The sequence below is a fragment of the Pseudorca crassidens genome, chromosome 21 (assembly GCF_039906515.1).
Source record: "Pseudorca crassidens isolate mPseCra1 chromosome 21, mPseCra1.hap1, whole genome shotgun sequence".
Lineage (NCBI taxonomy): Eukaryota > Metazoa > Chordata > Mammalia > Artiodactyla > Delphinidae > Pseudorca > Pseudorca crassidens.
Window position 1 is genome coordinate 12943086 of NC_090316.1, and position 22678 is coordinate 12965763.

Genomic DNA, 22678 nt, shown 5'->3' on the forward strand with positions numbered 1-22678 from the left:
GCATTTTTTACAGAACTAGAACAAAAAAATTCACAATTTGTATGGAAACACAAAAGACCCCGAATAGCCAAAGCAAACTTGAGAAAGAAAAGCGGAGCTGAAGGAATCAGGTTCCCTGACTTCACACTATACTACAAAGCTACAGTCATCAAGACAGTATGGTACTGGCACAAAAACAGAAATATAGATCAATGGAACAGGATAGAAAGCCCAGAGATAAAACCACGTGCATCTGGTCACCTTATCTTTGATAAAGGAGGCAAGAATATACAATGGAGAAAAGACAGCCTCTTCAATAAGTGGTGCTAGGAAAACTGGACAGGTACATGCAAAAGAATGAAATTAGAACACACCCTAACACCATACACAAAAATAAACTCAAAATGGATTAAAGACCTTACGTCTCTATGACATTAATCACAGCAAGATCCTTTCTGACCCACCTCCTAGAGAAATGGAAATAAAAACAAAAATAAACAAATGGGACCTAATGAAACTTAAAAGCTTTTTCACAGCAAGGGAAACCATAAACAAGACCAAAAGACAACCCTCAGAATGGGAGAAAATATTTGCAAACAAAGTAACTGACAAAGGATTAATCGCCAAAATATACAGGCAGCTCATGAAGTTCAATATCAAAAAAACAAACAACCCAATCCAAAAATGGGCAGAAGACCTAAATAGACATTTCTCCGAAGAAGACATACAGTTTGCCAAGAAGCAGATGAAAAGCTGCTCAACATCACTAATTATTAGAGAAATGCAAATCAAAACTACAATGAGGTATCACCTCACACCAGTCAGAATGGCCATCATCAAAAACTCTACAAACAATAAATGCTGGAGAGGGTGTGGAGAAAAGGGAACCCTCTTGCACTGTTGGTGTGAATGTAAATTGATACAGCCACTATGCAGAACAGTATGGAGGTTCCTTAAAAAACTACAAATAGAACTACCATATGACCCAGCAATCCCACTACTGGGTATATACCCTGAGAAAACCACAATTCAAAAAGAGTCATGTACCACAATGTTCACTGCAGCACTATTTACAATAGCCAGGACATGGAAGCAACCAAAGTGTCCATTGACAGATGAATGGATCAAGACGATGTGGCACATATATAAAATGGAATATTACTCAACCATAAAACGAAACGAAATTGAGTTATTTGTAGTGAGGTGGATGGACCTAGAGTCTGTCATACCGAGTGCAGTAAGTCAGAAAGAGACAAACAAACACCATATGCTAACACACATATATGGAATCTAAAGAAAGAAATGGTTGTGATGAACCTAGGGGCAGGACAGGAATAAAGACTCAGACATACAGGATGGACTTGAGGACATGGGGAGCGGGAAGGGTAATCTGAGACGAAGTGAGAGAGTGGCATGGACATATATACACTACCAAATGTAAAATAGATAGCTAGTGGGAAGCAGCCGCATAGCACAGGGAGATCAGCTCAGTGCTTTGTGACCACCTAGAGGGGAGGGATAGGGAGGGTGGGAGGGAGACACTAGAGGGAGCGTATATGGAGATATACATATACGTACAGCTGATTCACTTTGTTATATAGCAGCAAGTAACACACCATTGTAAAGCAATTATACTACAATAAAGATAAAAAAAGAACCCCCAAAAGCTACCCCCACAGGTAAGCAAAACGAAACCTACTTCTCCTCCAACCCCAGAGAACTAAGAGACATTGTCTTGACTCTGAGGGAAGCAGGAAGGGAAAGCCGAGGTTAAAGTCTGGCTCTTGAAGCCCAGATACACAGAATGAGAGTCCTTGGACCCTCAGGCCATGAACTTGGTAGGGTCCCAGGTATCCAGCAGCAACAAACACAGACCTAGGCAGGCATGCACGCACTTTCATCTTCCATCTTGAGAAATGCCACAGATCATTTTCCTGAGCAAGAATCAGCACAGAATTGGAGACAACCAAGCACGGAAAGAAACAGGCCTTGAGTGAGAACTACCATATACTGGAATCATCATATACAAATGAGGAAACAAGTGTGCTAACTCTGCTAAAATAAATCACAAACTTGAAAATATCTCCAGGGACCAGGAGAATATAAAATGCTACACAGAAGATGTGAAAAGGGGTCAGCCAAATAAAGCTGCTAGGGAAAAAAAAGAATTGAAATGAAAAACTTAATGAATGATCTTAGCAGCCGACTGTACAGAGCAGAAGAAACCATGAGTGAATTGGAAGACAGATCAGAAGAAATACAGCAATGGAGTTAAATGATGGGAACTCTGAAAGAGATGTAAAGAGAACTGATTAGGGTGAGAAGGTCCAACATACTTTTAATTAAAGTTTCAGAAGGAGAGAAGAGAATGGGAGAGAGGAGACCTTTGAAGAGATATGGGTGTGAATTTCCCAGAATAAACTACATGTACAGAAGCCCAGTGAATCCTGAGCAGGATAAATAAAAAAGAATCCACACCGAAATACATCATAGTGAAACCAGAAAAGAAAAGAAAAAAAGACAAAATCTTAAAAGCATCCAGAGAAGAAAGGCAGATTACTTTCAAAGGAGTGGCAGTTAGAATGACAACTAACTTCTCCACAGTTCTTGATTGACTGAAGTACACTGACAGCTCACTGCATCTTAGTTTTAGGCCAAACTGTATATTTTATCTATTACCATAATTGCCTGCTGACTAAGCCCCTTCTCTTAGCTCTTTCTCAAGGTAATGGGAATAAGGAGGAAGTAAATTTCTGAAAAAGAATCCTGAAACATTTGGTAGCTTTTAGCTTTATTACCCAATAATGTGGTAAAGTCACTGTACTAGAAATAATGGTGCTTGGCTTGTAAGTTTTGCCTGTGTTAAAACCTTCCCACCAATCAATTAAAATTTCTTCCTGGAGCTGTACCACAGAGAAAGAGAAGAATAAGTGGAATTGATTCTCTCCTGGTAATAAATGGACCTTGGGATGACACACCTAAATATATCTCTAGGCCACAGATGAACCACCTGGTGCTTACCCACTTCTTTTTTCTCTTAGATTAAGTTTTTGAGAAATAAGTTTTCTTTCATATACTTCTCCTCAGACCTTTGATTTGCACTTTATATCTTATCAGTAAATCTTTAATTATCATTGTGAAATGCACAAGATGAAAAAAAAACATTTTTTGTTTCTATATGTGGGACCCAGTGGTTTTCATGTTCAAAAGGCAATCAAAATGACTCGGACACATTCACGGTAACAATCACAGCAGCTTGATCCACTTCACTTAAAAAGCAGTCTCCGGCTTTTCCAATAAAATATTTGCTTTATCAAGAGGAGAATAAATTTGGGAATCTTCGTAATGGAAAGTTTACAAGTATCCTTGATGACAATGCAGAGTTACTACAGAGAAAAAAATATGGTATATTAAATTAACTTAATATTATGATCCTCCTGTTAAGATGCTCGACAAAGTTAAAACAACTTCTTGAGGAATTTCACGCAGGAGATCATTTCTGGAAAAGCAACAGAGCCTATATTAAAAAATAAAGCGAAATGTCTTACATAGAAAGTTGAGGATGGAGAAGAACAAAAATTAAATCTAAAGAACATACAACACTGAGAAAAATTAAACAATTTTGTCATTTTTAAAGCAGATATATTAAGAATTTCTCAAAAGACTATCTAGTCTGTATTCTTTGCTGACTCACACATGCTGGTCCTCGGTAGAGGTTAAATCCCGTAACTCCTATGTCATATGCTTTTTAGGAACAGCTACATTAAGGGTATCAGAGATCATAATTCACAGCCAGCACCCAGTTTCTATTGGGCATTTCACATAAAAGGCTTCTGTACCAGTAATTTATAGATACATTTATTACCATGTTCTATATTTTCACTAAATAATTCACATACCGAAACAGATCTTCTAGGTGTTTCCCAAGATAAATTAACCACATTACTAGCTCACCCATCAAAAATTATTCTATAGAAGACAGACTATTTCCTGCATACAATCAATTTGTTATTTGCCTAGACCTGACGCGACTATTATTTCTCGAATACCCTAAGATTTCTGAAAAGGTATTCACTACTCAAGCCTCTGAGTGAAACGTACCAGGAAAGCATTACCCGAAATTTTGCAGGATTGTCTTGCAGAGACCACTGACGAATACAATGCAGATTTTGAATCATAGTTTTCTTTTACATCTAAAATGTTTACACTTCATCTAAATAAATCTCCTTAATCGTTAGATAAGAAGATAAAGCCCAGATATTTTAAACGACGGCCAAAACTATAAGAACGTCGTGTGTTCTCTCTCTCTCTCTGTGTCTTTCTGTTCTGCCCGCCTGAGCCGTGCCCTTTCCACCCCACCACATTGGGGCTCCTTCACTGCAGCTCCTGCTTCCCTCTTTATCCCAAGAGATGACTGCTTATTATACAGTTTTATAGGTTCAAACACATTGTAAATCAACTATACTCCAATAAAAATTTTAAAAATGAACAACCACCACACACACACACACACACACACACTGAAGCCAGGCTTTCACTCTCCAGCCCTCCCAGCCTGTAGTGCTTCCTTAGTTATGACCTGGAAGAGCCTTTCCATCTGCGACTGGCTGGGAATCAGCATTGTCTGCCCTCCCAGCTCCTTGGATGGGCTCCAAATGAACTCTTCAGTCTCTTTCTAGCCACTAATTAAGGCCCTCATTAATGGGGCCAGTTGAATATGAATCAGCCAACTTTACAAGTTCCTACCACCCTCAAAGGATCTGCGTTGTCCTCAAGGCAAAGCCCCTCCCTGCTCCAATCTGGGGAGGGCCATTCTTCTGTGAAGGCCCAGTTTTTTAAAAACTTTTTATTTTATATTGGGATAGAGTTGATTAACAATGTTGTGTTAGTTTCAGGTGTCCAGCAAAGTGATTCAGTTATACATATACATGTATCTATTTTTTTTCAAATTATTTTCCCATCTAGATTGTTACATAGCATTGCAGAGTTCCCCATGCTCTACAGTAGGTCCTTGCTGGTTATCCATCTTGAATATAGCAGTGTGTACATGTCAATCCCAAACTCTCTAACTATCCCTCCCCTCACCCTTCCTCCATCCCCACCCCGTAACCATAAGTTCATTCTCTAAATCAGTAAGTCTGTTTCTGTTTTGTAAATAAGTTCATTTGTATCGTTTCTTTTTAGATTCCGCATATAAACAATATCATACGATATTTCTCTTTCTCTGCCTGACTTATTTCACTCAGCATGACAGTCTGTGAAGCCCCAGTCTGACATGGTTCCCAGTAAGCTTTAGGACACCGTGTGAGGCCCAGACGAAAACCACAATGTGTTGAGTGTTGGGACCCTCCTTTCTTTTAGGATGCTAGCAAAATCCTCCAGATAAAGGTCTGGACTAAATAATAATCCTTTAGGGGAGGAAAAAATAACAACTGCATCTGTCATTCCTCCTATTTCCCTCCTCCTCCCTCACCCAAAGCTAAATAAATAAATATAAATAAATCTCCTAATGCAAATTGAACTACCACTCTGGAAATTTAATAATGGAGTAGGAGGCCTTTGACCCCCTAGGTTTCTGGGTCAAAGATAATTCAGGTTGTTAGTGATAAAATGTCACTGTGATCAGTGACTGGTCAGTGGCTCACAGATGCAAGGGGGAATGATTTGGTGGCCTCAGAGCAGCTGTCAAGGCACAAGTGTTCACAGCTTTTTTTGCTTATACATCATTTCTAAGAGGATCCAGAGAGACTACAGACATCTCTCTTGCTGTTAGAGCCTCTTGCATTAAGGTATCGGTGCTTACAAAGTTTTAGAGCACTGAGACAGCTCACACCCACACCATACATGAATCTCTCTCACAAACACACACAACACACAAACACACTACCCCCGTCTTCCAGGTTATGACATTAGGACTACTTACTTTACTGGTCATCTTGTCAGTTAATATTTATTGAATCCACTTGGGCACACGATATTATAACAAGGAACAATTAGATGCCAAAGTTTAGCTGATTTAAATCTACTGCAACCCTCAAAATAATTAAAGTCATATCAACGATGGACCCCAAAGTGCTATTTGATGACACAGATATACATCTCTCTTACTTGGAAGCATAATAACACCTAAAGTACTATAAATGTGAATTCACACACAGTGTCCATCTCAGATCTGTAAGTGTAGCATCATGGTAATTCAGATCCCTACCCTGAAACCTGGATGCCTGGGTTCTAGTACTGGGACAGATATTCTGGCTGGATCTTGTGTCTTCCTCATTTGAAAAGATATGATTCAAGGACATGGCCTCTAAGTTAACCTTTTCAGTTCTAACACTCTATGATTTCCCCCCAGGGCTACTGTAGTTGTATTTAAGAGCTTACTTTATAGGCAGTATTAATATCGTTTAAGATTATTTTCATTACTTACGAGGAACGGTTGTTTTTTATTTATATAACGAACTCTTAACATAGCAAACACGATGTTCCAGGCAACGGTCTAAGTATTTACAAATATAAACTCCTTAAACTGCATCAGATTAGTTTCTTAACTGCCGTTATGTTCTTAAGAAGAAATGTAACACAAACAATTTAGGGTTAGTAAGAATTGTAGATTGAACAAACCTCGAATTCCTATTCATTTGTCTGAATAATTAAGCACTGATTATTACTTACTGCGAGCTTTAAGAAAAAGTGTGCAAATTTCAAGCAGGAAAACCACATATGATCAGTTTAGGAACAAATCCATGAATTGCTAGTACTGGTGATTTGCACTCATACTTGCTTATTAACTGATAGAAACATAATAATTAAATTGCTCCCCATAAGCTCCCACAATGCGTTGTTTTAAGCAAATTAACTATATTCTCTCATTTATTCAATCACTGAACAAATTTTTAAGAACAACAACTATGTTCCCATCACTGTGCTAGCCCCTGGTGATATGAAAATGCATAAGACAGACATGACCTTGAGAGGTTCACAGTCTGGAGATATTAACTGCTAAAATGTGCTCATATGATCAGTCAATTAAAAATTCCTCTGGGTGAGGACAACCGTTTATTCTCTAAGAATTAAAATTATGTAAGTGACAAAATAAAATGCTCGAAATAAAACTGAGATTGCTTTGATCTCTATCCTGCAAACCGAAAACGAAGAGGATAAATTTAAAATAAACAAATAAAATAAAGTTAATAAAATAGATAAAAATAGTCCAAGTATACTTTCTGTTTTATAGAAAATAAGGTGATAGAACATAGAAAGTCACCTATTTTTTTTACATACATTTATAGATGTCCTTACAGTTTAATGACTTCACATTTATACCAAATCCTGAAATATGTATAAGGATTAGTAATCACAAAAGTAATCCTATAAGTAAACCTATCTAACCATTTAAAAGGTAGCTGTAGTCTATTTTAAGTATAATTATTTATTAATACTTTTTGAAAGTAACTGAAAAGAAACTTTGTTCCCATAGAAAGCATACAACCACATATTAAGGCAATGTGCAAATTTAGTACTTAGGCCCCCGTGTATGTATATCAATATAATCAGTTCCCCTTTCTTATTTTATCGCGTGACCAGAAATAGAGTGACTCTGTCCATGGAACCAGCAGTTCTTACTTAGATAAGAGGCTTTTAGTAATGTACCGTGAAACATGACAGTTCAAAGGATGGTTATTATTTCCTTAATTTGTCAAGGGAGTTTTCAACAAAGAACCACCATATTCATAATAAAAAAATATTCTTTTAAGTTCTAAGTAGGGAATTTTTTTTAATATATATTTTATAAGGAGTTGACATGCTAATACTAGCAAAACACTGAATCTTCCAAAGGGTGACTTCTCTCTTTGAGTGAATGTGAGAATGGTAAGACCACTGGGGGATGAATACATTGTTCTCTTGGTACAGTTGTAACTTATCTTTGCTCAAGTGCAACAGCCTTCTTCAGAAGCTGTGCCATCCATCTGCCCATGAGTTTCACAGAAACAAATCACAAAAGGGCGTCTGCATTAAGGTCAGCAGTAACTTTACAAAGTCCCATGTCCAAAATGACAAAAAGAGCATTCAGCCCTATGGCTGCCTCTCTTAGTATCCCTGTTGTCCGAAGGTGTAGGCGCCGTGAAGTTTCCTCAAACATGCCTGTCTAGATGCAAATTCCTGTAAGACAGTTGCTACTACCCTTCCGGCTACAGGGAGTTTTATTCCCAGATTGCTGGGCTCAAGGCAAGATGGCTGCATCCTGCCTTTTCATCATGATTTCAAGAGGTGGAATGAAGTAAGCCTACCTTCAGTGGAAGGTGCAAGGAAGCACTGAAACTTGTCTTTACCTTACAGAGTGTGACTTTAGTCACCAAATTCAGATACAGGGCTTTCACTGAGCTTTTTATGTTTTGTGAATATTTATTCTGTCATCAGTAGCACATTGTAAGCGGTGACATTTCTTCCCCCTGCACAGTCCAACTTAGATGCTCCCTTGGTGAAGGGGGTCTCTTTTACATTCAATGTGAGAGGGCAGTGAATCTGTAGGTCTCAGGGACTATATGCTCTACACTGTCCCTTACCTTCTGCTAAATCCTAGGGAAAGATAATGGCCTTTGTCTTACCTGCCTCCCTGAAGTGGATCCCAGTGCTTTCTGATGGGGCATAAATAATGAACACAACATTTAAAACTCTAATGTTGCTTTCCAAATAGCAAAATATTTAAAATAACTATTTCTATCGACATTTCTCCTTCCTGTAAGGTTAAGGGCAAAGGAGAACATACAATATAATCAACATGTTAAAACAAACCCCAAAAAACAACCCTTAAGACCTAAGTCTCCCATTTCTATTCAATTTAATATATGGAAAATTATGTATTTCATTTTCTATTCAACTCAGTATTCCAATAACTGGTTTTCTTTTGACAAACCCACCAGCTCATTTCCATAATTCCGGTATATGTATAACTCTTTCCCAAAATGGATAATGCATGAGCCGTTTCCTCTCCCCACCCCCCCAGGGAAGATTCCAAGTATACAGCAAGGTGACCTCACTAAAGCAAATTATAAGCGCTATCTATTTTCTGTGTTCGAACTAATCTTTCTGGGGGTAATGTACCAGTCTTCAATATATCTCTCAGAAATAGATGACAATAATTTTCAGTATTACTGCGATCACAACTGTTTATAAAAATCCACCATTTCACGAGCTTCAAGACAGGCTCCCCTTTTTTATTTATTTAAAAACCATTTAAAGTGGAAAATGTAGAAAAGTCCATAATTTCAAACAATGAAATATTGTGCTTAAAACAGATACTGTCACTCTGTTGGCAGAGAAAAGAGAAAATACCAAAAGAATATAAAAGCAGGCTTGTGTATATATATACACAAAATAATGTCAACTTAATATACAAATGGAAAATCTTGTCAGACAATAAAGTTACACACACACAACACAATATGCTCCAGTTAAATCAATTCATCATTACAATTATCTATCCTTGTAGTTCAGGGAACAAAATAGTCAAAAAATATAAATAGAAAAATGATTCTCACTCATTTATTCTATAAATATTTATACGTAAAGTACTCCACTAGGCCCTATGTGTAAGACAAAATTATCCTTGACCATCAAGACATGGGAGATTAGGAATAGGAAAGTTACATCTAAAGAACTAACTGGCATATATTTTATTTTTTTATTTTATTTTATTTTTTATTTATTTATTTATTTTTGCTGTACACGGGCCTCTCACTGTTGTGGCCTCTCCCGTTGTGGAGCACAGGCTCCGGATGCACAGGCTCAGCGGCCATGGCTCACGGGCCCAGCTGCTCCGCGGCATGTGGGATCTTCCCGGACTTGGGCACGAACCCATGTCCCCTGCATCGGCAGGCGGACTCTCAACCACTGCGCCACCAGGGAAGCCCTACTGGCATATATTTTAAAAGAAGTGTGTGCGTGTGTATTATTTAAAAATATAAGTGCACATAACCTATTTTTGCATCAATCTGTTAAAACATCACTGCCAGTGTTCCTCCATTCTCCAAAAATGAGTTTATCTATAGACCAAAGTTCAAGGTCAGGAATATCTGGTTGATCTCTTTATGAATGTGTTATACATATATGACATCCAACTCTCACCAAGAGTCCAAAGCCATAGAATGTATACCTAATAAATATTTGATATGTATTATCAACAACATGATAATTATTTACAAAGAACCTCTGTGTATAAGACCCTGTGAAAAAATGTACAGTATTTATAGTTATTTGTGGAGGGCTTAAAGTTCAGACAACATTGATACATACGTAGCAAGAAGACAACATTAGATGAACACACATTGGAAAAGTGCTTAGATTTTGTTGATATTTAAACTCAGTAAAACTGATCATTTAGTCCTTACTCTGTACCCAGCACAATACTCAACACTACTGCTTAGAACAACCACATGAATTACATAATATTATTTCCCACAGTGTACACACGTAGAAACTGAGGCTTACATAGTTGTCATCACTGTCAGAGTTCACACCACGCAGTCAGAGGACAGAACCAGAGCCTTGCCTTTCAACCACTGCTCTGGTCTTACTAAAACCAGCACCTCTCAATCCTGGAGGAACACAGCCATCATGAAGCCAGGGCCACCATGCAAGTGGCCCAGAAACCTCTACTCAGTGTTGCTCAAAGTCAAATGTTCATGCTGATGTGTTCTGAATCACACTATATGCAAACACAAGAATTCTCATTCGGCCTGCTGGTTAGGAAAGAACACAGCTAATTTTTCTTTCTAGTGGTCACATTCAGAAAACAGGTGTTTATTTTTAAGGCGAACAGGCCAGATAATTTGGGGAAAAGGCAAAATACTGCTCAGTTCTCGAGTGCTGCCGAAAGTCAGGATACTGCTGGTTTGGAGATGGCTGGATCAAAGGTGTCAGAGGTGGGACCACACCCAGGGGGGCTTGAATCCAGGTTTGTGCTTTTTAGGGGGATTATGTTTCATCCCATCTCCCGCGGAATATATAGATTTGGATTCAAAATGTCATCCAGGGACTTCCCTGGTGGTCCAGTGGTTAAGAATCCACCTTCCAATGCAGGGGACCAGTTTCCCCGGCGGGGAACTAAGATCCCACATGCCCCAGGGCAACTAAGCCCACGCACTGCAACTAAGACCCGACGCAGCCAAACAAATTAAAAAAAAAAAAAATGTCATCCATACTTCATACTTCCTTCACTCCAGTGGGTTTGGAGAGAAGATAAGAGAAGCATCAAAATGAGGATTTAGAACGTTCATTTGGGTTTCACTGAACTGCACAGGTACATGTTTTAGTCTCAGCTCAACTCCAACTGAGGTTACAAATGGATATGACATTGGACCCCATCCAAAGAAGTCTTCCTACTGTATACTCATATATTACATGAATATATAAAAAACACAAAACAACCCTTTCATTTAAATATTTGTAACCATTAATATAGTATAAGCTCGTAACTAAAAGTCAACTTTCCAAGTTTGGAAGGGAGGAGAGGCAAAAGGAAGTTCCACAAAAATTTTTTTTCATATACTAAATCATGTTAAACATAATACAAATGTTCACACTGTAGACACAAAACCATAGTGTGCTGTGTCCCAAATGAATCCTGCAGCCCACTTCACATCGACTACTACTAGAGCAAGTTACCAATCCTCTTCTGCTCCCCTTCTTATCTCCCAGTACAACAGAAAGTCCATGGCATAGGATGAGGAAAGGGGAGAAAAGACACATTTAGGGAAAACCAGAATCTTCTCTAAGTCCTGATAAACTTAAGAATAGTGAGAACACTTGATTCACAAAATACATATCTCTAAACACTAAATAGCAACATAGGTGTTGTTATTTATTAAAAAAACTCTTATCATGAGCATTTGTTTTCTTTTAAATACCTGTTGACCACCTCCTTCATTTTTTTTCTTTGACTTTTGGATACATTTCTTATCAGTTCACTCATAAATATGATTTCCTATTATGATATATACAAATGAAAAATTTTCAATAAATGATGTACTAAACAGTTAAGATCAAAAACTCTCTTTAGGGCTTTAACAGAGAAAATTTTCTATGCATAATTAATATCCAAACTTCACTTTACCTAGGGTTGAAATATATTTTTTGAAAAAGTTATAAAATCTGTAGGAATTTTAACTTCAATTCTGGAGTCCTTAAATATAAGACATTCAGTATTCAGAACATTTCAGTATATGCATACAATTTATTTGTTCTGAAAAATATTCCAAATTAGAATTTAGACATTTCCTTTTAAATATTGGTTTTATATTTACTATGGAATAGCTAAGAAGACTGTCAAGTCCTTTAAAAATGCAGTTTGTCTTTACAACTGTGAGATCATATGTAACAAACAGATGAGTTACAATTACAAACAGAAACATATGCACTTTAAAAAGCTGGCTTTACCTAAGTTCTAACCTTATTTATAAAGTAATATAGGCCATTGATAATGAGCATATTTTCACATGGCAGTAAAATTCACTTATTAAAACTACTGTAAAAATTGAATTGTAGTACTGTAAAACTGAGTAAAGTTAAAAAAAAATATTATTCCATAAAACAAAGCCAAGTTTGTTCACTAGTCACTAATATTTCTCACTCACATCTTTGTAATCTCTGTAGAAATACGGTGGGTAAGATAAAGCATAATAACAGTTTGCTAACAGGTTCAATAAAAATCCAAGTTACATGTTGTGATAGAAATGTACTACTTTTCTCTCCAAGGGAAAATGCCCATTGCCCTGGCACTCTACCTTTATGCTGAATTCATTTTATATGGCTATCATATGACCTATGTATTGGAGAAAATGTCACTGGTTTAATGACTTCCTAGCCCAGCTTCCTTTTATACATTATTTTAACCTCACTTAATTAACTTCTACGACTTTTTTCAAAGTTGTCACTACTATATTTTTTAAAATACCATGTAGGGCTTCCCTGGTGGCACAGTGGTTGAGAGTCTGCCTGCCGATATAGGGGACACGGGTTCGTGCCCCGGTCCGGGAAGCTCCCACATGTTGCGGAGCGGCTGGGCCCGTGAGCCATGGCCGCTGAGTCTGCGCGTCCAGAGCCTGTGCTCCGCAACGGGAGAGGCCACAGCAGTGAGAGGCCCGCGTACCGCCAAAAGAATAAAATAAAAAAAAAATAAAAAAAATACCATGTAAAGCATAAAGTCAAACTACTAAACAGAGTCCAAATATTAAACTATATGACATTGACAATATTCAGTCGTGTATCATCTACAGAATTGACAATTTCTGATGCTTCCACCTAATAAAACATTCCCTGACTCTCACATCACTGAAACTAAAATGCAACAGCCGCCCAGAGGAGCCAGCTGCCTGCCAACTGAAGCTATGAAACAGAAGGTTTGGGACACTGTCGCAGACCAAACGCTACTGCCCATCAATAATACCTTTCTTGGACCAAAACAATGTGAACAATATTGCCCTTTAAAAAGAGAAGGAGAGTAACAAACTGGGAGTAACTCACAATGAACATGACCAGTGCAGAGTGGAATAAATCGTGAGCAAATAACAGTGCCTCTGCGACAGTGTTATAACGTTAGCCCGTGATCCAAAAGAATTAGTCATTCCAACCCATTTTCAAAAACATGTAGCTCAAAGTAGAGTTCTTAAACATTTTAGCTAGGGGTTGAGGATAAGGTGTGAAGACGTGAAAACATGGGCTCCTAAAGATCCTCTGTGTAATTTTGAGGTGCTCATGTATAATTTTCCAATGCCACAGTGGAAATTTTAAATATGACTAAATGTCTTTGCAGGTACTGCCCGAACTTATGCAAGAGGAACTGCTCTAAGGGACGACTGAAAGATGCTTATAAGATGCTAAGTTCTCTGGGGACAAGTTGTTGGCTGACATATACACACTACTGTATATAAAATAGATAACTAATAAAGACCTACTGTATAGCACAGGGAACTCTACTCAGTACTCTGTAATGACCTATATGGGAAAAGAATCTACAAAAGAGTGGATATATGTATATGTGTAACTGATTCATTTTGCTGTACACCTGAAACTAACACAACATTGTAAATCAACTATACTCCAATAAAAAATTTTAAAATGAAATAAAATAAAAGTAAATCTCACAGATGTGCCCTTGCAGGTTTTTACAACTGCATCGTCATCATCGGAATGATGTTTCGGAATGTTCTTAGCGAATTTGGTCTATTTTGGTCTAGCTGGGAAACAAACTCCAGTTGAGGTAGTAACTGATGAAATCAGGATCCTATTCTTCCCCATAGATTGCCCAGAATATCTAAGTCACTTAGAAAAGAAAAAAGGAGTCGTTCTTTGGGGAATAGCAGTGTGATGCTCCTGGAGCACCCTCTGGAGGCCAGAAAAAGGTGACACTAGTGAAACGGAGAAAGAAGAGAATTCTGACCTTCCAAAGGCAGAACTCCACAGATCGTACTTAAGTTGGACTCAAAAACGCACTTATGCAATTGTAATCAAGGCGACCTAAGAAACATGCGTACTTAATTTATAGTTTACAAATGCAAATAAATCCAAGGTGTATGTAACAACATTCTCAAATAATTGTTCCTTCATTAAAAAAAAAAAAAAAGGAATGCACTGATTAGTGTATTTCAGCCTGCATTCTGAATTCCTTGGGGAATTAATTGTAGAGGCATTTTTTTCATAGTTAGAAGAGAGGTCTCAATGTGAAAATGTGACATTTTCATTCACAAAATGTAAGTAAGCAAGGTTATATAGGGTATTACTAATTGTCAAACTTTTCAAAGTAGTCAGCTGTATGCTTATCAAAACTGAGAATAAATTAAGCTTTTTTTTTTTTACTTCTAACACCTCACTTTTTCTAAAGCAACAAACACTGACATCTATTGGCATTTTGGTAGCTCGCTTTTAAAAAATCTGTTAAAACCCACGAAAGGACACACATGCAAACATGCGTAGGATTAGGATGAACCCAAAACACCACTTGGTCCTTTGAAGAAATTTCATTTTATATATCTGACAGCATATTTAATAGATGTTATTTTCCTCTGATAAAGATAAATCAGTTTTTAAGCTAATACTATATCATTTAAGTTTCTGTATTTTCTGTTTGTCAAGAGGAGAACTCGAGGGTTAATCAAAATATTAGAAGTCCACTTTCTTTTTCTCTGAGCAAATGAAATCACTCACCCAAAATACTGACACTTGGTTTGTTTTCGTCTATCCTAACAGAACAGGATAAGATCAATACCGTTAGTGTCAAATGTAACTTGTCACTTTGAGAACGCTAATAAAACGCTGATTTGCTAAGAATCACACTTCCAGAACTTTAAGCACTACCTACAGCCATTCTAGTGTGTGTGGAGGGGGGGATAATGAAAGATGTAGATTTTTTTAATATTCATTATTTTGTTTATATTTAGAAACACCTGCACTGGATTCCATGAACCTTGTTGGCAATATACTCTTACATTCGATAAAAAGGTAACAAAGAGCACGTGGATACACATTTTCTTTTTCAATTTGTACTAGTCCCAAAAGACTACGCATGCATTCTATATAAGCATCAACTCTTCAGTGTGGCCAGAAAAGGACTCATGTTTCAAAACCTTCTCAAGTTTGAGACCTCAACCTTTTTCTGCCAGAGATAAAACGATATTGCACCTCACTCTACTTTCAATATTTAGACTGGATTCAGGACTGTTTTCATAATACCTATATGCAGTTATGGTATTTGACATACTTATCCACTTTTCTCTCTATTTACAAGTAGTACATATTAATATTTATACTCACTCTAATCTAAGGCCAGCTCTGGATTATTTTTTACCGTACAAGGTAAATGTGGAAAATTGTGTCAGATATCTTAGCAAAGGCACAGAAGATCTGTGTCTTAAATCATTTTCTCAAGAGAGCTAACATCGATGGGGCACTTACTACTGCTGTTATCTCATTTAAGCCTCGGCATAACTTTATGATAATAATTTTATTATCCCAATTTTACAAATAAGGAAACAGGCATGGAGAGATTAAGTAACTTTCCCATCACTATACAGGTAAGGAGCAGAACTGGGATTTAACCTTTTTTTTTTTTGCGGTACGCGGGCCTCTCACTGTCGTGGCAGCCGCTCCACGACACGTGGGATCCTCCCAGACCGGGGCACGAACCCGCGTCCCCCGCAACAGCAGGCGGACCTGCAACCACTGCGCCACCAGGGAAGCCCAGGAACTAGGATTTAAATGCAGGCAATCGGGCTGTAGCACTAAGTACCAGGTACCCTGTAATAGTGAGGCATTTTCGTACTAAAGGACAGGCGACGAAACACACAGAGCATCTGTCACACTGCCTGGAACATGGTAGGATATTTAGTAAATAGTAACTCCCTTATTAAAAGTATAAAATACTAGTGCCTGGCATGTAATGTGTTCATTGCTCTCATACTGGTTCAATATTTTCTGATTACTTACATACTTTATGGTCTTTTCTTCCCATTTTTCCATCATATCATTTTCTCATTTTGCAGATATGAGAACAGTATCCCAAGTTTCTCCCACTCTCTTAAAATCATTCTCCAAAATAAACCCGCTTCATTCTAAAATTAGTATTTAATGTCTTTAATAATTACATCATCTAAGTGGTCACAAGTCACCAGCTTGAAACAGATCACTGGACATTCCTCCTGTTCTGTAAACACGCGCTGCCCTGGTAGTGACGGGGCACTTCATACCCAAGAATGTTTGACAAGCACTTCAGCCTGGGAAGCCACTGAGTTAACAAAACAGGTGGGTGATGTCACCCGGGAAGCACATGGCCGGCTTCTAGCCATTTGGGATACTAAGTGTTTTGATGTTTCCACCACTTGTACTGACAAACGCCCCTTCTGCCAGGGGTGAAGGGAGACCCAGTAGCTCTAGAACTGAGCTAGGCTTGATAATGAATGGGTTCCAGGTCATTTAGAAGGAAAAATAAAAATAAAAAGAATCCTTTGCAATGTTTTAATGAAAGAAAAACATCAACAGAGATTCATAGAAGAAGCTTAGAGCCAAATACCAAATGGGTGGGGGGAGGGGGGGAAGCTCTGGTTTTGTAATTCAGGCTTCAATAGATAAAGTTTGCTGAGCTGAATCAATACGAAAAGTCTGGATATGGGAGATCCAGCATCTAGGAGGTGCAGGAAGTTACAGCACCCTTGGTACATGGATCCTCGTTACAAAGCCCAGGATTACGCTGAGGTTGCTTTTTTCTTTTTTTCTTTTTTTGAGCAAAGAAGAAAAATCAATGACCCCAAGGGCCTGGGAACTATTAGAGTCATTACTGCGACACAGATAATTCTGTTGAACATCTGCCGCCACAACAGCGTGCAATTCAGTATAAAAATGCGATGCTACGGAACACAGCTACGTATGTATCACATACCAGTCACACGTGTCGCATGAAAGTTAAAGGAATCTTTTTCCCCTAAAGCTATCCCTCCAACAGATGAGTTTATGCCTCCGCATATAATACAGCACACAGCGGGGCTGAGGGGCTGAGTGCTCTCAGCCTTGTCTCTCCCTTGACTGTCATGAAGTAATGTTATAACCTCCAAAAAGAGGCTTGGCTGTTGCATGGGCATCGTGTAGGACAGCAAGTTTCAGCGGCTGTTTTAAGAAAGGGGTGAAACCTGGGATTGAAGGGCACTGATGGAGGAGCTATTTAAGAGATGGGTGTCCTGTAAGCCCTAATTTGAGCCGGTATGCCAAGTGGCGATGCTATAGTTATGGCATCTAGAGGTCATTCCTTTGAGGATGCCTGAGGACTACAGAGTGCAAAGAAGCTTGAAAAAGAGGTGTGGGTTTCCCTCACAAACCATTATGGCTCTCAGTTATTCACTCTCCTAAGATAAGGAAAAGTACACTGACAGCATTACAAGGGAAATGACAAGAAGGAAAGAAACAGTGATTTCAAAGCAATACTATTTAACGCCAGGTGCTTTCACCTAAAGCAGGTTTCAAGTTGATCGTTGTTTTTGAATCAAATGAAGAATAAATATTCTTATCTGCTTTATAGGGTTTAACAAGCACAAGGTGCCCTGGAGGGGGGTAAAAAGTTCCTCCCCAAGGAAGACAACTACCTGATGGAAAAGAGAGATACACTTTAAAACCAACCTAGAGCCAAGTTCACTCCAGATTCTCTGGGAAGAGAGTCAAGAGAATGTCACTTAAAGATGCCAATCTATCTGGTTCAGAGGGAATCACAGCGGTGGGACTGGAAAGCATAATGAGAGTCACCAAGGAAACTCTGGGACACTGTGTCAGGAGAGAATATTAGGTAGTCCCAACACAGCTGCCTACCTAATAGATGAGATCTGTAGGACACAGAAATGTCTGTTGGTTCTTAAAATCTCTCCCACCCACCACGGGTGCTTATCTGAAATGTCTATGTTAACTAAGGCATTGCTGCCCTGAAGCCTTGACGAAGTGCAGACCTGTTACCTGAAAGGGATGCTACTTCAAGCCACCGTCCCCTCCTTAATTCATCAGACCTCCTCCAGAGGACCACAGAAACGTCTGAAGGCAGAGTACTCCCAGGCAGGACAGGACAACACTTAAAGAGCCCCGCAAATAACTCTTTACAACTTTACCACTGCGGTCAGGTCTAAGAGCTCTTTCATTTACTAAGATAACCTGCGAGAGGACAGTAGAGAATGTCACTTAGGGAGATTGCTAATCCAGCTCCCCACTTCAGCCCTTGTTGAATAAAATGCGATAGGGTGTCTCCAAAACAGGGATAAAGTAAGGAAAATTTCAATACACCCTCATGAGAGCTAATGAAGGGTAATGAAGGTGATCTGCCCAGCAGCATCCTATCATAGAAGCATGCACAGGAATGGTCAGTGGCCAAACAATTACTCTCTGTTCAATTTGTTTTGCTCAAAACCTGTTTAAGGTCTCTGCCAATAAGCCAGGCTCTGAAATGCTCTCAGCGATGCCAGTAAGAGAACTGGGCAAATCTTGTTTACTTCCTGCAAGGAACGGGCAAATACTTCTGTAAGATAACAGAATGCCATTGAACTAATTCTTCAAAAATACTTTACGAAGTGTGCTGGGGGATGTTCCAAGTGCCTTGAGGTCTCTGGATCAATTAATAATTGGGAAGTGCAGAGGCAGAAAAAAGCCCTTATATTCTTCCCCCACCCCTCCGTTTTTTTTTTTAAAGCATCCTCTTCACTTAATCACTCATAAACAAGTATTTATTTGGGGCGCCTCCTCTTTCCAAGACAGTGGCGAAAGCATCAGCCCTTCTTAGGGAAACAGAAGGTGAAACTGTCATTCACGTCCGTGAACCGATGATCACGCACTAGACTGGTCTCTAGAAAGCCTCAGCTGCCATTTCATTCTATTATATAACCAGTGGGCAACTGGGTTCAAAAGTTCAAATGAACTTTTGCTTTGGGGCATCTCTTGGGAACATAAATTAACCACATTTATCAAAGAGGTACTGAAAAATAGAACTGCAAAACCGAAAGTTTGAGAACCTTTTTGGGGACCTGATTCCTGGCACTGGGCTGGATTTTATCTGCTTCGCTGACCTCTAGGAATCCCTCTCAGCTGATCTGAGCTCCGATACTGCAGGGCTGAATCCGAGTGAGCGTCCGCGCACACCGCGACCCTGCACTCCCTCCCCGGAGCCCAAAACACCGACGCGCGACCGCTCGCGTTCTCTCTAGAGCACCCCGTTCTTCCGAGCCAGGCGCTGCGAGGGGAGACCCGTTCCCGCTTTTCTCGCTAGAGGGCAGGCGGGGCCCGTGCAAAGCGCTGCTGGCGCTGGACACGCGCGCACCCGGCCTCCGCTCCTGCACGCCGGGTCCCGCTCCCGGGCTGGGCTCGGCTCTGGGGTGCTGGGCAAAGGCCGTGCCAGGGAGCGCGGCGCGTCCAGGTTCTCCGGAGGCGCGGTCCCGGCTTCCGTCCTCACCCTGAGCGCGGGTTGCTGGCGCCCGGGTGGGGCTCGACGCCCAGGTGAGGGGCGGCCCCATGGAGGGCGAGCACCGCCCGGCCCCGCGGACGGCCGGGAGCAGGGCCAAGCGCCCGGAGCGCAGGGCGCAGGCAGGCGAGGGCGAGGCGGCGGCATCTGAGAAGGAGAAAGAGAAGGAGGAGAAGGATCGCGGAGCCCCGGCCGCGCGGCGCACTCACCTGGGCTCGGGCCGCCCGCCGCGGGCGCAGGCTTCTTCCCGGAGCCTCGGTCCTTCTTGCCCTTCCCCTTGCCTCTGCCTTCTTTGCGCTCCGACATCTCGCCCGAGAAGTGCACGCTCTGCGCGGACGGCGCCCGGCGGAGGCGACGCGCGACAAGTTTGGTCCAAGGGCTGGGATCGGCTTTGGGAAAAGTTTGTCCCTCGAGGGCGGGGGGCGGAGGCGGGTAGAACCACCGGCCGGGCTGCGGCGCGCGCGCTGCGCGGGGGCCGTCTCCTGTCGCCGGCGGGGAGCGCGGGGACGCGGCGTGCGGTCCGGGCCACCTGGGACTGGCGGTCGCTGCGTCCGGCGGTCGCGCTCCCTCTCGGGGCGGCCCCTGTCGCGCAGGGAAGTGCTCGGTTCCCGCCGCTGTCGGCTCCTGTCGCGGCCTCTGTCCGGCGCGCTCGCAGCCCGAGGAGGGAGAGGCAATCACCGTCCGGCCAGCGCTTGCGTCGCCCGGCAGCCGCAGTCACCCCGCTCCTGCCCTCCGCGCGAGCCCGGAGTTTCGACAAGTTGGGGGGAACTCCTCGCCGGCTCTTTTTCAATTGCCCCACCGCCAACCACCTCCCGCCCGCAGGTTGGACGCTGGCGCCTCCTTCTCGCCCTCCCCTGGCCTCGCCCCCTCCCTCGTCCCCGCCACACCCCCACCCCGAGGCGCGGACACGCCACCGGGAGGAGCCTGGGCTCGGCGCTCGCCGGCGCAGCCCCTTTCCCTCCCCGAGCCGGCCTGGGCGGGGGGCGGTGCGCTGGGCGGCTGCCGGACACCCCCGACAGGGGTCGCTGGAAGCCGCGCGCAGCAGCCGCCGCCGCCGCCGCGCCCGCGGGAGCCGGACCACACGTCCCGGGGAGATTCCGAGACCCAGGAAGGGATCCGGACCCGGGGCCCTCGCCCCTCGCTCCTCGCTCCGCTTCCCCGCCAGGCAGCGCCCGGGAGGGCTGGTCCCTTCCCTCCAGCGCGGAGAAAATGGTGGAGACAAATTTTGCAGCTCCGACACCTGCCCGGCCAAATTAAGGCCCTGGAACCCGTGGGAAGGAGAGAAACGGCTGCTGTTTTCTCATTAGAGTTTGGGGTTCCGTCCTTTCTTTCTTTAGTGAAAAACCCCACACGCACGTAGGGCAAAGATAAAACTCTGGGTGGAAGAGTAAGGCGACTGTGGATACACAGGAAGGGCTCGGGGGACCGTAAAGATGGTTAGATAAATCCATCTTCGTCGATCTGCTCCTGGGATGTGTCTGTGTCCTGCCTTCGTGTGTTTAACAACGTGCCTGACAGACTTCTCATCTTCAGCTTTTCCTAAAAGAAATAATAATAACCTGGCCTCTGCTAAGGGGGAGGGGGGTCTCCTAAACTGTATCTCTCACTACAGCTTAATTATTCAAGTTGTAACTTAACTGATAAAACCTGGGTTGGAAAGCAATCGACAATAAAATTACTGCGCTAGCTAGAGTCACTCAGTTCTGCCGAGAGAGCAAGTACGGGGAGGTAAAGTGGAGAGACAGAACCAGAGGTCCTGAATTCGTCAGTGCTAGCTTTCTCCGATTCAAACTTCCCTCAGAACTGCGGGTGAAACCTACTTCGCCTTCCCTTGTCCTCCCTCTGGTGGAGAATTCTAAAGAGCAGTGAAATCCAGAAAACGTTAGCACCCTGCTGCGAAGGACAACAGTGAAAGGCCAGGGTAATCAGCACCGCGTAATGAGCCAGAATCATGTAAAGCAAACGTTCTCATAGATGTATGGCAGCTGTGGCTAAGTCAGAATGTTCATTTACAGTGACAGGCCCACGTGTTGTTTTCTGGAACAGGTGAGTACCGTCCACCCACATGTGAAATTTACTTAGCCCTCTTTAAAAGTAATTTGCTCCTGATTTTCCGTCCTCCGGGATTAATGCTAACTGAACCATTACCTACAGACAGCCTTCTTGGTATATTTTGCAAATGCCACCATTTAGACAAAGGTGAAATCTGGGGTGCCTTCTTGCTATGTATGTGGAGAGGGAGGGGGGACAAAAACAGTTATTTAAAAACTGTCCTAAATTAAGAATGATTTTATTCTCCTTTAATTTGTACTGTAATAAGAATCTAACTCTATTGGGTGGGTTAAGTCGTTAATAGATATCTTAGCAGTAATGCCATCATTTATTTTGAAAAATTTGATGTCCAAATATCTTCTGATAACCTTCCAACGAACACCACACATCAATTATACTGGGCCATAAAAACAGCAAAATCAGGGAGATTATGAATACTGAATAGCACTATAATATTCCACAGAGTCTAATGTAAACTGGAACTGAATGATGGTTGAAATAACTCTGCTTTCCCAGGTGGGGCCGCTACTTAACAAACAGGAAAACAGCAAAACTCAGAAAAGGCGAGCCCTTTCAAAAAGGGTACTTTTTCTCCAGGATATGAGACCCTGTAAGGGCTTAGTATACAACTGCTACATGTTACCAGATACATCATTATTTTAGAACTGAAGG

General features: G+C 41.5%; 1 protein-coding gene across 9 annotated transcripts in view; it reads right to left on the reverse strand.

The window, feature by feature from the left end:
* NRG1 (neuregulin 1) overlaps positions 1 to 22678 on the reverse strand; it is a 1014644-nt gene that overhangs the window by 197665 nt on the left and 794301 nt on the right. For 4 of the 9 annotated variants that reach the window (XM_067721987.1, XM_067721985.1, XM_067721984.1 and 1 more), the window contains exon 1: positions 20164 to 20791. The exons of 1 other annotated variant lie outside the window; for it this stretch is intronic. In XM_067721987.1, coding sequence (XP_067578088.1) covers positions 20164 to 20260 — 97 coding nt within the window. In that variant the 5' untranslated portion in view covers positions 20261 to 20791. Of the gene's footprint in view, positions 1 to 20163; positions 20794 to 22678 lie in introns of those variants that run through there. 4 more of the 9 variants (XM_067721983.1, XM_067721982.1, XM_067721991.1 and 1 more) reach the window with 2 other exon arrangements.